The sequence below is a fragment of the Abramis brama genome (genome assembly GCF_963993115.1).
Source record: "Abramis brama genome assembly, chromosome: 8".
In the NCBI taxonomy this organism is placed as follows: domain Eukaryota; kingdom Metazoa; phylum Chordata; class Actinopteri; order Cypriniformes; family Leuciscidae; genus Abramis; species Abramis brama.
Genome location: NC_139970.1, coordinates 38343172 through 38358756, shown reverse-complemented (window position 1 = coordinate 38358756; position 15585 = coordinate 38343172). Strand labels below are relative to the sequence as shown.

At 35.0% G+C, this 15585-nt stretch overlaps 2 protein-coding genes across 11 annotated transcripts in view; both read right to left on the bottom strand.

The window, feature by feature from the left end:
• Nucleotides 1–3711: 3711 nt before the first annotated feature.
• frzb (frizzled related protein) lies at nt 3712–8391 on the bottom strand. Its single transcript, XM_084121639.1, has 7 exons — nt 7562–8391; nt 6920–6958; nt 6706–6762; nt 6463–6528; nt 6069–6273; nt 5928–5991; nt 3712–4729 (listed from the first exon to the last, which is right to left on the bottom strand). The coding sequence occupies exons 1-7, from the start codon at nt 8016–8018 to the stop codon at nt 4655–4657; spliced, it is 963 nt and encodes a 320-aa protein (XP_083977765.1). The 5' UTR covers nt 8019–8391; the 3' UTR covers nt 3712–4654.
• A 1671-nt stretch (nt 8392–10062) lies between these two features.
• The window catches only part of nckap1 (NCK-associated protein 1), a 51952-nt gene continuing 46429 nt past the window's right edge, over nt 10063–15585 (bottom strand). For all 10 annotated transcript variants that reach the window (XM_084121576.1, XM_084121584.1, XM_084121583.1 and 7 more), the window contains 4 exons: nt 13061–13177; nt 12801–12910; nt 12536–12625; nt 10063–11019 (listed from right to left, as the gene is read on the bottom strand). In XM_084121576.1, coding sequence (XP_083977702.1) covers nt 10903–11019; nt 12536–12625; nt 12801–12910; nt 13061–13177 — 434 coding nt within the window. In that variant the 3' untranslated portion in view covers nt 10063–10902. The remainder of the gene's footprint in view (nt 11020–12535; nt 12626–12800; nt 12911–13060; nt 13178–15585) is intronic.

The following is a 15585-nucleotide window of genomic DNA, read 5'->3' as shown; positions in this document are numbered from 1 at the left end:
TTACACACACACAATATCTATATATTCTTATAATTTTTACTTATAATGATTTATATAATGTTAATGCATTTATATTTGTATAATATGTTACAATAATATTTTGTGTTGGAATAAGACCCAAAACATTCTCTACGCAGCTTAGTATGTGAAAGCAAATGCTTACCACCATTCATTTGGTTTCTTTATATATATATATATATATATATATATATATATATATATATATATATATATATATATACACATATATTTAATGGTAGACATGGTAAACATTTGAAGGTAGCTCTATCGCCCCCTCGAGTAACGATATGTTAAAACCAGAAGCATAGAGTAGAGTATGTTTTGTAGAGTATGTTTTGGGCCACAAAGTGTTGTGTATCTCCACATAAGACTTCTCATAGCTTAAATTCTATACTCAGAATAAATAAAAATGCAATATGGTCCACTGTAAACTCGAATAAGTTGACAAAACTCAACAAAACAAATTGAGGTAATCAGTTACATCCAATTTTTTAAGTTAAAAAAAATCTGAACTGGTAGAATTTTATTTTGTACTTTTAATTGATCTTAACTTGAGTATAGAGTAAGCAAATTCATACATTTAACCTAAAATTATCATGTAATCTCAATTTAAATATTTTGAGTAGTGGAAACTTGGCTATATTTTACTTGCTAATTCAGTAAATGCTAACTTGCTAATTGGTGACAGTGCTTTGATAGCAGCATAGCATAGCAATTGCTGAATGAGTACTTCAGTATAGAATGTATATATATATATATATCTGTTCTCAAACCAAACTCATGCTCCCCCCCCCCTCCCCCTACTTAATCTCCCAACTTAACATTAATCTTGCACAAAAAAAAACATTATATAACACTTAATTTTAGCATTTACTCTCCCTTTAATGTGTCATGGCAAAGCATGCTGGGAAATACTGTAGAAACCCAAGCCAAGTTTCAGTTCTGTTTAAGTTTGTCTAAATTAAAATAAACAAGTTCATAAAACTCAAAACAATAAAACAATTCAGATCACCTAAAATGTGTCAGTTTTGTGAACTCAAAAGAAGAAGAAAGTTCTAAGTACTCATAAAAGTTAATTTGACTAAACTAATTTGTGTAATTTAAGTTTACCCATCTCAAACCAAATAATTATTTTGAACATCAGGGTTTACAGTGAATTTAAATCCTGTCTATCCATTCAGAACTAGATTTTACAAAAAAAAAAAAAATGTCAGATTTTCTTTTGGTCTATATGGAAGCAACATCAGATCATCAACTTAGAGGGATCACTTTTGCTCATCGTCATAAAATGAATATATCAGCAATTCTTTCCCTTCTCATGAATAATGGATGTCAAACTGCTCAGTAATGGTGCGTAAGCTGATTTTAAATGGAGAAACTGTAGTCAGGCCTCATTGAAGTGCTCCTCTGGTAGTCATTACAGGCCTGTTTTGTGAAGTCAGTGATATGTTTTGGGGAAACTGGCCATCGGTTTGACGCAGGGCCAGATGCTGAATGAGCAGAGACGTCCCCCCCCCCCCCCCCCAGCAGCTCTAGAGAAACGGAAACAGGAGATTTACATTGCCGCTATGTTGTTTGATGGCTCCCACATGTCGCATAATTTCAACAAGTTAAAATATGAGGGCAGCAGGACAGACTGATTGTGGGAGCATTTCATTAGCCTCGGTTACAGTGGCTCTTACCATAAGATCCACAAGCCAAGACAGGCTGGTCAATTTATGTCACAATAAATAATCCATTTCATGTTAATTCTCCCATAAACCCCCTGCCTGTGATTACGACGAACCTTCACGTACATAAATTTGTTGCAGAGTAATTTTTCTTTGGCCAGCAGCATCCGACAGCATGACATAACATGGGTCAGCACTCACTGGATAGATTGCCTATAGCAGTGGCTCTCAAACCATGGGTCGCAGGTCTGTTCTGAGAAAGTCAAGGACAGCAGGGAAAAGAAAAAGAAAAAAACTTTCTATTTGTGAATAATACATCTAACCATATATCATGCATAAGATTGATGTTGTTGACATCAACAACGCATCCAATCAAAGCTAACATGGACAGGTGTGACACGACCTCAACCACAAAAGCCATTAACAAGCCATATAATTTATAATTAATTAATATTATTTATTTATAATATATTTTAAAATATATTATTTTATATTAACAAAATATAATATAACAGGCAGAGGAAGTCATACGATGAAACGGAAGTAGCGACAGATCTTATCTTCCATATTGTTATGTGAGTGTTACAGTTTATTATAAAAAAGTAGGGCGGGGACTTGGTTTTATGTGTCAGTTATTGATTGGATGTTGAAATATGGGGGAAGATGAACATGAGCTTGCAGAGACTAAATGATTGGGGAAGTCCTGCATAAGTCACAAGAGAGAACTATTTTATATTTTGATTAAACATTAAGAGGTCAATAAATAAATAAATGAATAAATAGAAACTGAAACATTTGCATGGACGATTTGTTCACTGTAAAATCAATAACATGCATTTAGAGGGTGGAATTTCATTTAATGCCAACCAATGTTATTTCATTGATTTATATCTTTTCATAGTCATACATTGAAGCTGTTATTTTTGTTAATATGTTAAAATAGAATTTATTTTTATATTTTCACTTGAATTCTAGTTAAAGTTTTACTGATTTTGTTGTGTTTGTGTCATTTTTACTGTTTTTTTTAAATATATATATATATATATATATATATATCTAAATAGTTTTTATGAATCAGTTTTAGTTTATTTAGTTTAAGTATCACAATTAATCATCTAATATTAAATATTTGTATATACACACACACACACACACACATATATATATATATATATATATGTGTGTGTGTGTGTGTGTGTGTATATCTGTGTGTGTGCATGTAAATTACAAACTTTTATGTTAGATGCGATTAATCAATTTGCACTAGTTTTTAGTACTTCAAGTTAAACTAAAAGAAAATGAGAAATTTTGCTTTGGCAGCTAGCTGAAATAAAATAAAAATAATAAAAAAAAATATTTTTTTGGTTTTATTTTAATTCAGTTAACATTTTGTTTCAACTACCTTGATGCCAACTTTAAACTTTAAAAATGGTAAAGACTACAAAGATACGTTTTATATAGAATAACGGGCACTGATGAATCATGCACAATAAGAGCAGGAACATGCATTACAAAAAGTAGCATCAAATACATTTCATGTTTCTTTAAAACTCTCTTACAGTATGTTTTGTGGTATTTGTGGGCACTAAACATGCTCTGTCGCAGTCTGTACCTGTGCTGGTGGACGTGGGGTCAGCAGCAGCTCTCAGGAGTGAGTCTGTAGGACTCTATTACTGTAGATTACGGGCCCTATACTGACCCGCAGCATCGAGAAGCATAAACAGAGACTCTCTCTCTTTCCCTGACAGCAGGAATGCTTCACAAATCTAGTTTGGACTGGCTCCAGGTCTGCTCTCTATCCAGGGACCAATGGCCAAAGGAAGACGAGGGGAGTTTTCAGGTCAGGAAACCCGCTTGAAAACAGTCATTGTCTTTTTGTAATTCCCAAATGTGTTGTAGAAATGACACATTTTAACCTTAAATAAGTAAAAATGGTCAGTTTTGATTTCAGAGCAGTTCGCAACCTCTTAATAAGGATGCTGAAATAAATAAATAAAAATAAATACATGTCACACTCGAATAAGATTAAACATCTTTACTTGAACCGAAACACAGTGAAGAATTGTTCTCGTTTGTCTTGGAAGACAGAATGTCTGTTTACAGATGACATTAACAATGCATACAAATATAACATAGACATGTCATCAGCCAGATGTGTTTAACAACAGAGTTATAGACTGAATAATGGACTCTGAAGCATTATGTACAGTTTGTAGCAGTTTCCATTGCATGATACTTTAAATGCAACGCCTTCCCATGAATGACATTTAAGATCAAGCATATCTAAGAGAGAACAGAACTACAGGAATTATCACGTAAAATGCTTTATCTTTTTTTTTAAATGAACATCATTCAGAAAGCCCAACAGCTTGTTTTCGTCGTCCACGATAATGTTACACTCCTAGTCTTGGATCATCTTGATGTCTTTGTGCTTCTGCCAAAAGGATTCTCTCTCTCTTTCTTTCTCTCTCTCTCTCTCTCTCCGACCACACTGTTCATTGTTCTTCTGAAGAACGTTTAAACCTCCTGAGGGGGAAATTCAGCGGAGCTGCTCTTCGTGATGAGAGTGTGTTTGTTGCCTTTGAACGCAGAGAGCTCAACATAGCGCTGCATCATGTCAAAGCACACTGGCATCTCCGTGGCTCTCCACCTCGACGGCGCTAGAATAATATTCCTCCCTCCCGTTCACCCCTTCCCACTTTGATGGGCAAACGCTGCCCGACACTCGCCAACCCTTTCCCAACAAGTATACAAAGCAATGTCAAACCAACATTTTGTTTGTGCAAAGGCAACATTTTGTTTATGAGAATAGAACAACAATAAAACTTGAAGCAACAACTAAAAAAAAACAGTCTCAGCCAAAAAATGAAAAACAAACAACAAAAAGTACAATAGTGCAATTTTTCAGATTCATGACCCTCTTCTCCTCCTCGGGCTTGTCCGTGTGGGTTTTCCGAGGACAGTTAGTGGCGGCTCCGTCTCGTGTTGCTCCTGCCTGAGTTTGCTCGGCTCTGCTCACGCAAAAGCTGGTCCCAGCGCTGGCAAACACATAAAACATTAGTCACTTCCCATTGCCCTCTGCATCAGGGGCCTCTTTCCATACGCTCATTCAAAGGCTCTACAGTGTTAGATTTTATGTCAGCTGGTCAGAGGCATAGAACCCAGAAATTAACAATACTTTATTCCAAGTTTGCAAAATAAAAACATATGTCCTTCCTATAGACATTATGGCCAAAAAATTTAATAAAATAATATATATATTTACATATAATTGTCTATGTACTGTATATATATATATATATATATATATATATATATATATATATATATATATATATATTAGATTAGATTTAGATTAGATATTTAGATTCACATAAAGAAGTTTGTTTTTATAATAACATTTTAAGATGTTTGTTTTTATAATTTTCAAAAAGAAGTCAAAGTTTGCAGAAGAAAATATATATTTACATGCTAGACATTATGTCCACAAAAACGATATATATATATATATATATATACATACATTTTTTTATATATATTTTAAGTGTCCAAATATACATACATACATACATATATATATATATATATATATATATATATATATATGTATATATATATATATATATATATATATATGTATATATATATATATATATATATATATATATATATGTATATATATATATATATATATATATATATATATATATATATGTATATATATATATATGTATATATATACATGTATATATTTGGACACTTAAAATATATAAATTTTGTTATATTAGATTTACATAAAGAAGTTTGTTTTTTTATTATTGAAAAAAAAAACCTTTTATAATTTTCAAAAAGAAGTCAAAGTTTATATATATGGCCACAAAAACTAGAAAGGAAATGTTTTTCTTCTGCAATCTTTGATTTATTTATTTTCAATATAAATAAATATATGAATAAAAATCTCTATACCTGTGGTTACTTTCTTAGGATACTTGAGTGAACTTGAGGAGAACTGACTTCACTCATCCACTAAAAATCACCTTCAGGCCGGTTGATTAAAATTTATTAAGCAAAACTGGTTTATAAAAGTATCATCAAGCATCATTTGATTGCAGACCCTACTTGATTTGATATTTTGCATGTCATGACATTTGACATTTAGATATTTCAAACTTAAACATCTAAATAGTTTTTGGGCCGCTCTGTGTTTTGGGCGGCGTATGCGTTCATATCATGTACCTTCACTTTCCGTCCCATTTTGTCTTTCCACTTCTGTGCAATGGATCCATCAATGAGCAGCAGTCTGTTGGAGAAATGATTGATTATGACAGCAGGAATATAATCCACAATATCCGATCTATCACATCAATCAAGTTTTACCTGGACCTTTCCTCGTTTTCATAACCCATGATGATGTATTCCTCATTGGCTGCTAGTGGAGGACACAGACACCCAGAGTTGTAATAAAGAGTGACGATGTCTCGAGGGATGTTGACCAGAGAAGACTTCAGAACGTCTTTGACCTCCACGATTGCGCTCAGGTCATGATTTCTAGTCTTTATTTCTTTCACTCTTGCCCGGATGACTGCAAAGAGAAACAGTGAAAGCGTGTCCAGTTTTTTAGCATTACAAAAAGCACTTTCAGTTTTAACTTGCTGTTAAGGAAAGAGAGAGAATGTGTAAGAAATACAATGCAAAAACAAAAAACAAAGCAGTTTGAGACTTTGAGAACTTTACACAAGGAACAATTGCAAAAATACCATCCAGGCCTTACCATAATTGTAATTGTTCTTTGAATATGTCTTTTGACCAAGTCTCACAGACTTGCATTTGCACCGATCTGTAAAAGTAAAGGTATTATATATTTTATTAATTTATTAATTTTATATCTAAAGAGCAAAATAGACTATACTACACTTATATGCTATCTAATATTCATTCTGAATTATGCACTAAAACAAAAACAAAAAATATGCATATAAATACTGTAAACAGTAATGATGCTTAATTAGTATACCATTAGCTCCTTTGCAGTTGGCATTGTGTGAATCCATCGGGAAGTCTGGGTTTCCCTCTGTACAAGAACCAGAACTGAGTTTAGTGTTCAACTTGCATTTCATTCTTTTCTTGATCTAAACTATCAAGTTTCTAGATATTTATTCTAAAATAAACCTCTTTAAATCTGCAATATTAAACACATTTTCAAAACAAAATATCAAAATAATTCTTACCAGGATTACATTTTGAAGGGTCTTGATAGTAAGGATTATCTTTAGGGAAGAAATGTTCAAGGATTATTTTCACAGAATTTCACTGATGGTAATGATTACAGATATTAGAAACAATAATACAGTAAATATTATAAACTATTCATACAATTAATAATCACTCAATTACTTAAATATAGGGTGAATCCATATAAATTGAGCCACTCTGGAGACTGAGATGACTGTCAAAAGTGCTGAATTCACCTTTCAATGTAGGCTATATAATATAATATAATATAATATAATATAATATAATATAATATAATATAATATAATATAATATAATATAATATAATATAATAAAGTATATAAATATAATATAAACTGGTCCACTTTTTGACATTGAAACTACAAACAAATGTTCTCCAATTTACCTGAGCTCATCCTATATATTAATAATAAGAACAATTATCATAATATTTACACATTACATACTATGCATACAATAAAATCTGTATCTGCATTATATAAGTACATTTATAAAGGATAAATTTGTGTACATTTTGCCACTGAGATGACTGTCAAAAGAATCCCAATTTACCTGAATTTTCCGTATATAAAAATAATAATACATAGAATAAATAAATAGCATAAATCATAAATGACCTGGCCCCTCTGCCTTGACTATGGCCTCAGGTGAGATGCAGACTCCTCGGTCGTACACGGGCAGCTCCTCGCAGGCCAGACTCTCCGGCCACGTATGGTTGTACTTCTTCATGACCGGCTCGCAGCCGCACTTGGCCCGCTCGCACACGGACTTGCAGGGCTTGATGGGGTCGTGCTGGAAATCGATGGTGCATATGGGCGCGTACATGGCGCATAGGAAGAACAGCAGGTCCGGGCTGCACTGGGTGCCCAGGAGCCCTTCAAACTGCTCGATGGCGAGCACGGCGTTGGCCTGCGTGCTGTGATGAAGGTGGTTGGGCATCTTGGTCATGTTCCACGGCATGGTCCTGCACATTGGGATGCGGATGGGCTCGCAGGACGCGGCCGAGGTGCCTCGGGGGATCTCCAGAAGACAGGCGATGGCCAGGACGCAGATGAACATCTCGTAGGAAAACATCTTTTTGTATGTGTGTGTGATAAAAAAATAATAAAAAAAACCACAATTGAGAGAAGAAGCTAGTTATGATTCACCAAGGACATGCGGAGATCTTCTGGAGAGCTGGAGACTCTTGCGCGTAAAAGCTCCCCAAAACAAAGTTTCTCAAACTAACTTCACCATACTGAAGTATTGCATCAAAAACACGGATAAGGGAATCTCATCGTTTTAAACTCTCGCTGAAATGGAGATGAAAAAAATAAATACAAAAATTCTCTCGTGGAAACGGTGACGCGCGAGATGAGTCGAGCTAGGCTACTGGATGAGTCGTTGGGTTCCTCGCTTCAGGAGCGCGCGCTGGTGAACTGATCTCTCCTCCAGCTCCTGCTGACAGAAAGCGACTGGAGGAGGAGGAATAAGAGGAGAGGAGGTGGGCTGGGGACAAGACGAAGCACCTCCTTCTCCATCACTTCAGTCTCCTGTTGCGCCATCAAACATACGACTGTTGACTTACTGCTGCCGTAAATTACTTTAGCCAAGATAAAAGCGCTATTTGAACAAGTAAAATAGTACACAAATAGAGTTGTGGACATAAGGTGGTGTTAATTTAAAGGCAGACTTCTAATAAACATCGGGCTGTGTTTATTAGGGAACTACAATAAGGTAAAAGCAATTAGAACTCAAACTTTACATGCTATTGTAGTCCATTTAGTCCAACGTTAGGCTTAATTAACAGATGTTTTCGCATATGTAACGTTATGCCATAGGAATGTTTGACATAATAAAATATGGAGACATTTCTAAAGCGCCTTATTGCTAATCAAATTGCATCATGATAAAAATATTAAGGGCACAAATTTTCATTAAAATCTTATTCATCCGTTTAATCAACTCGTTGGCTATAGCCTACCTGAAGGCTAATTTGCCAAGGAATGTTTTTAGCAAAGCAGTGTTTGATTTGTGAGTACAATGAGTGTGTTGCTAATGTGTTGTGATTGTTTAACATTCATTTCGCGTTTTATAACAAAGTACACATTCATACCTCAGACATGATTTTTGAAAAATTCTAGTTGCTAGCAAGTTACTACAGAAAAACTACAATTACCATAAGGATGCGAGTACATGATCAGACAGTCGTTTATAGTCTTTTTTCTTCATATCTCTATATATGACTGATGTTGCACAACAAAATGAGAAAGAATCTTCAAGAAATGTTAATTTACTAAAATCGAAAAACTGCTATGCTAAAAAACCAAAACAATTAGAAACTCCTGAGGGAACTCATCGCGCGAAAGTACCCTGCTAATTCTCTTCTAGGTTTTAGGATTGTAAAGAGCTCTATTAAGCAAATTAACTAAGTGATATCTATCCACCAGAGGATATAACCCCTGACATAGTGTCGCTGTGCACCAAATATATCAATATGTTATGAGCGGGAGACAATCTAGAAAAGCTTTAGCAAATCGTTATGCATGCACAGCGCTTAATTAAAAATGTACTGTCATCACACCCGAGGAAATATGATTTTTTTCCCCCCTCAGCAGCAACATAATAATTTGGTTTTTATCTCTACGCCAAAAAGGGTCACATACAATTTAAATGTGAAGCTAAAAAGCCTAAACAAAAGGTGGAAACAAGTCCTTAAAAGTAAATATACAGCCTTTTAAAACATCTGCACAAACCGTGTGCCCTTTGGCTCAGTTTATGTGAGAAGATTTAGATGAGCAGCCTGTGATCAAAGAATTTCAGCAATGTTCTTACAGCTTGGACAAAAACAGAATAGTAAAATGCTGGTTTTAGAAGCCATTTTTCATTTTCCTGCATAATACGTCAAAAATCACAGATGCTACCGGTTTCAGGGTTTCCACTCTGTTCACACATCAAGAAGAATCTGTTAAATAACTTAGAAAAATATGTGAATTGGTTTGACATAATTATTATAAAAAGTATCGACTCAAAAGAACAATTTTCCGGATATTTCATCAGAAACCTGCTGGCTGTAATTATGATCTAAACAAAAAATACATTTATATCACTAAACAGCATTAAAGTGGACCAGTCAAACTGCATATGACCTGATGTTTATTCATGTTATGGAAGATACATTGTCATTTCCAAAAAATCCAAAACATATAAAACCAGTTAAGGGAGAGGAAGGGGAAACAACTGATAAACATTCAATAAATATGTAAGAATGTTTATTATAGCTCACAGACAGGTACAATGGAGTGTCAATGAAAGTTAGTTAAAAAATTATACTATGCTTTGTACAAACAACACTAGGTTGCTTTTATACCATGTAGTTATGCACAATTCTGCCTTTTCAATCCAAATGCGATGTTATATCTATTAATTTGGCAAGTATGTCAAAGGAACACAAAGTGTAATGAAAATCAATGCAAATTCACAGGGAGGGAGAGAGAGAGAAAGCACGCAGTAACCCACACAGATTAGATCTAGAACAACATCAAAAAAAGAATCACTGTTTCATAGAGGCATCTGTCATCGTAACAAGCATTTAGCATGATGTATGAGTTTTTAACAATTCACCCCTGCCCTCCCCCCACATCCCACCACACACAATTCACTATTTAATGTGTTTGTTTCCATGTTTAACCATTGCAAATTAAAACACAAACCAAAAAAAAAAAAAAAAAAAAAAAAGAAAAAAAAAAGAAAAAAGGTAATTAGTGTCACTAGTCCCTGGGATCAAATTCGATTATTGTAAGTGGACAATAATCAAGTAATTTTTTCCTTTTTTCCCCCTCTTAATTCAGTGTTATAAAAGATTTGATCCCATTAAAAGTCTTGAACTGGTAAGACTATAACATTGGAGAATCCTACGGAGGAATATGGAATGAGGGTTGAAGTATCCGCCCCTCGAGTGCTCTTCGCACAGGAACTCTTATGCGGAAGAAGACACAGACTGCTTGTATACGGCATGGTAGGCGTTCCGGAGCAGGACGTACGGGAAGCAGGATTCCAAGAGGTCCATGGTGAGGAATGGTGATTCTTGAACGATCTAGACAAAAACAATCACTTTCAGAACAGATCTCAGGGTGATTGGGATGTTCTGCTGAAACTGACACATGTGGGCTCAGTCTGATAAAAAAAAAAAACTCCTAGCTTTCCATTACAGCCTAATTCAGTGCATCCTGCAGATTACGCTTCAAAGAGTGAAGAATCCCACGGACAAATCCCACACAAGCCTTACAGATCAAAAGAGCTGCGTGACTCTCACATACAAACAACAGAAACAGCCCTTAGCACATTTTCCCAGTCATCAGATGCTTATGGACTAAAGATGGAAATATGGAGCGCAACAAAAGTTGCTGCCCACTTTTTCAGTTGGCTTGGTTCTCTGAAGTATTTTTCCCCATAAACTTTTTCCATCGGGATTTCAAAACAATCTTTAGTTCTAAGCCTTGACCCAAACCAATTCGTTGTGAGATCAATCATAATATTACAGCATTTGGTTCGAACCAACAGAGTATATGAAAACAAGAAAGACAAGACTGTTCTTCATATCATTTCTGAGGGAATGAACTACTTATCCCATAAAGCACTGCAACGTTACGATATAAAACTACCGACTTCAGTCACTGATAAGCATAAAAACGATTTACATTTACTTCAATTTTTTTCCATTTGAAATGAATTATTTGAAAAAGAATAATATTGTTATATATTATTAAAATCATATTTTTCTATTTGAATACATTTTAAAATGTAATTAATTCCTGTGATGCAAAGCTGAATTTTCAGTATCCTTACTCCAGTCTTCAGTGTCACATGATCCTCCAGAAATCATTCTAATAGGCTGATTTGCTGCTCAAGAAACATTTATTATTTTATTAATACTGAAAACAGTTCTGCCACTTAATATTTTCCTGGAAACTGATACATTTTTCCAGGATTCTTTGATGAATAGAAACAACAGCATTTATTTATTATTATTATTATTTAAATAGATTTTTTTCCCCCAAATGAATGTAGTCTGAAGTGTGGGGAAAACCGACTTAATCCCATCATTTGTCAGGCTGTGATTCCTGTTTAGTTGGTAACATAAATGGGTGCGTTTCCAGAAAGCATCATTAGCCAACTATGGTCGCAAGATCTGTGGTTACAAACAGTTCAACGATTTGCCATTTCTCAAAACCATAGTTTCAACGAACATTCCCAAACCGTGTTACTACAGTTTCGGGAAACAGTAGAGACTAGCTGCTTCTTCAACATCTATGCATTTCTGCATCGTAGTTAATCAGCGAGTCACATCGGAGAGTGGAATTCTCTTTAGGATTATGGCCAGTGTAATTCTTCACCATGAATTTGGCAATTAATTTTTTTTTTTTAATTACACTGCACAATTACAGAAGTATATATCATATATCATTGAAAACCTCAGAAAGTCTGTCTTGAAAGATTAATACGCGATCATTAAAAATTGATGTTTCTGTCTATGGAGAAAATGATTTTCACTTCTGCAACTCCACTGTTGCACACCGTCATGAAGCGCTCTCTCTTTAGGATTCACTCACCATGTCCAGAAGCAGGTAAACAGACTCCCTGTTCCGTGTAGTGGTTTTATCCGTCTCCTGTCCAATCTTCAGCAGGCTGGAGGAGGCGAGCTGGGGAAGAATTAGAGGATTTTATTAAGCTGCAAAATCCCACAGTGAGAGTTGCATAAATGGAGTATTTATTGTTGACATGTTAATGTAAATTGCATGTTGTAGAGTAAAAGTATTGAACAGAAACACCTTTAAGCCAGGATTTAGGACAATTACAGCTAATACTGTTACTTACGGCAAGGAACTCTTTTAGGCGATCCTCTATGCTGCCCTTGTGGATAGTGAAGAGAGCAGCGGCAATCTGGTTTATCGCTTTAGCCAGACAGTGAATGTTGTTGCAGTGACCTTAAAAGATTTATAGAGAGTTAACACACACGATAAATGTCATGCACATTAAAACGCGTCGTTCCAGCGGACCGCAGTTCAAACAGCACAGATATAATCTGATTTCATTCGCAGCGGTTCAGCGCGAGTCTGAAATGCAAAAATTGGTACCTTCTATTGCGGGACTGTACTGTGACATCACGTTGCTGGCCAGGGTCGGCATGGAAACGGCCACGAAGACCATCAACAGGCAGGCGATCTTGTACTCTTCCTCTGGGCTAATATTTTCTGTTACAAACAAGAAGAATTGAGTTCATGAGTTTTCCTTAAGGTAACTCGGGAGAAGTACTGATGTGTTGCCATTGTGAGACAGCAGGGAAATTGCAGCGATTACATTTCTCTCTTTGGACAGTGTCTGAAAATCTCTGTGAAGAGCCAAGACAAACGGCACTAATGTCCAAAAAGTTAACTCTTATTTATGTTATTAGTGCAACAGCATTTGGGTGTGATTCAATTAAGTCTAGTTTTAGTTGACTCGCTATTTAGATAGTAAACAGAAGACGTTTGGATTTAACCATCAGGGGAATAGAACAACAACATCGGAGCTGGCCAAGAGGCCCTGGAGGCTCTGGGCTGCTCTGAGAAAATGAAAGCTGTTCACCGGAGAGCTTTGCTCAATTGGAGAGAACTGCTGTGCGGTATGAGGTGTTTAAAGTGCACAAGGCCCTTCTCAGGAAGCGGATTCCTCGAACGGGCTCTAATGCCTCATGAAGGTTTGATAAGCAATGCTGGACAAATGCATATGATCACAGTAGTGTGACTGAAGCATTTTAGGTATAACATAATAAGTTTAATATATGAGTTTAATGATAACTTTAGTGCAATGTAGTGCAATTATAATTTTACATTTGCTCCTATTCAAAAGTTTGGGCTTGGTAAGAAATTATAATATTTAAAAAAATGTAAATACATTTTACATTTTATTGTTATTTGATCAAAAATACAGTAAAAAAAAAATGCAATATTGTGAATTATTATTGCAATTTAAAACTACATTTTTAAATATATTAAAATAGAAAACTGAATTTTCAGCATCATAACTCCAGTCTTATGAAGTGTCACATGATGCTTCAGAAATCATTCTAATATGCTGATTTCTTATTATCATCATCATCGATGATGACTTGTGCTGCTTGATATTTTGTGTAAACCGTAAAACTGTGTTTTTTTCCAGCTTTGATGAATAGAAAGTTCAAAAGAATTTAATTTAGATACAAATCTTTTTGTAAAATTATAAATGACTTAAGTGTCACTTTTGTTCAATTTAATGCATCCTTGCTAAATAAAATTCACAGAACTGAGTCAAAAACAATCGTGACAAACAGCAGCATTTACCTAAATATTTCCCATTAAACAACCAATCAATACATTTTTTTGAACCAGTCCACTGAATGAACCGATTAAAAAAAAAGTAAAAATGTTGAATTATCGCCTCAGTTTGCTTGGCTGTAAGGCTGCATTAGTAAACCAAAAAACGCAAGTACATATTTACACAAAAAAGTAGCGTTACTGGTAAAGTGACGCTGTTTTGAAAAGAGCCGAGTACTGTCACATGTCACTTTTAGTTAGCTACTCCTCAAAACAGCTCTCATGAGACACTAAAGGGCAGATCTGCTATGCACATATATTTTTTTATTATTTTTAACTCTTGAGGTTGTGGTTAAGATAGGCCTGGCCATGTGAGGTTTTAAACTTTCTTGTGAAATCATTCACCACAGAAATAATAAGACATGGTGAACTGATACTGTGACCAACGTGAACATGGGTGTGGATGTAATGCATGTTTTTGAGTGTGTATTATAGTGTGAGGTTACACCGTAATCACAGTGCAAGCGAGCATCCTAACGCTGAAGTACTTGACCAGATTGATATAAAGCATGTGATACCACTTAACGTTTCAGCACAAACCAAACTTTTTTTTTTTTTTTTTACAGCCAGCTAGCTTGCATCCAAGGTCTTAATACAGGGATTTCTGGTAAATCATTTGGCATAAAATGGTCTTTAGATGTGAGCACCAAAGTGCACTTTGGAAAAAGAATTCCTGTTCAACTTTTCTTTCAAGTGTGTGCACACTGACGTCACACTTTGGTAACTAGGCATTTTGTGGCAAATGCTGATGAAAGGAGCAATCCAAAAGTGGACGTTCACTGTTCTAACAAATCTAGAGCAAAAACACCTGATGCATATCTGCACTTTCTTAGGAGGCCAAAACCAAAGAACTTCCCTTGGTAAATGGATTTAACAGTTGCATCTGGGATGCATTGCCATTTTGAATGGTCTGAAATAAATGATTTGTGCGCTATATAAGTAGTGAATAATAATAATTATGAAAATTTTTCTATGACTAAGACAAGAAGACACCAACGTCATTAACGAAACTGTGACAATATCAACATGCAATATCGTTGTCGAAAAAAGACGTGACTAAAATGTAGTTAAAAAAAACTAAAAACCTGATCAAAATCACTTTGTTTTTGTCAAATAAAAGAGATTACAGACTGTTTTTAACAAGCCGCTTCGAGCTTTCATGCTTACGATTGCCAGATTTCAAGAATTTAAATTCCCAATCAGAGCTTTTTTATTAAAAGAACACGTTTTCTACCCGGTGTTTTAATTCATATTTGCAATCTGGCAAC

Excerpts from the sequence above, each read along its gene's own strand:
- frzb (XM_084121639.1), bottom strand. The coding sequence starts at position 8,018 with ATGTTTTCCTACGAGATGTTCATCTGCGTCCTGGCCATCGCCTGTCTT. Across the intron at positions 6,274-6,462 it reads AAAGAACAATTACAATTATG|TCATCCGGGCAAGAGTGAAA; the intron begins GTAAGGCCTGGA and ends TTCTCTTTGCAG. Across the intron at positions 5,992-6,068 it reads GAAAACGAGGAAAGGTCCAG|ACTGCTGCTCATTGATGGAT; the intron begins GTAAAACTTGAT and ends TTTCTCCAACAG.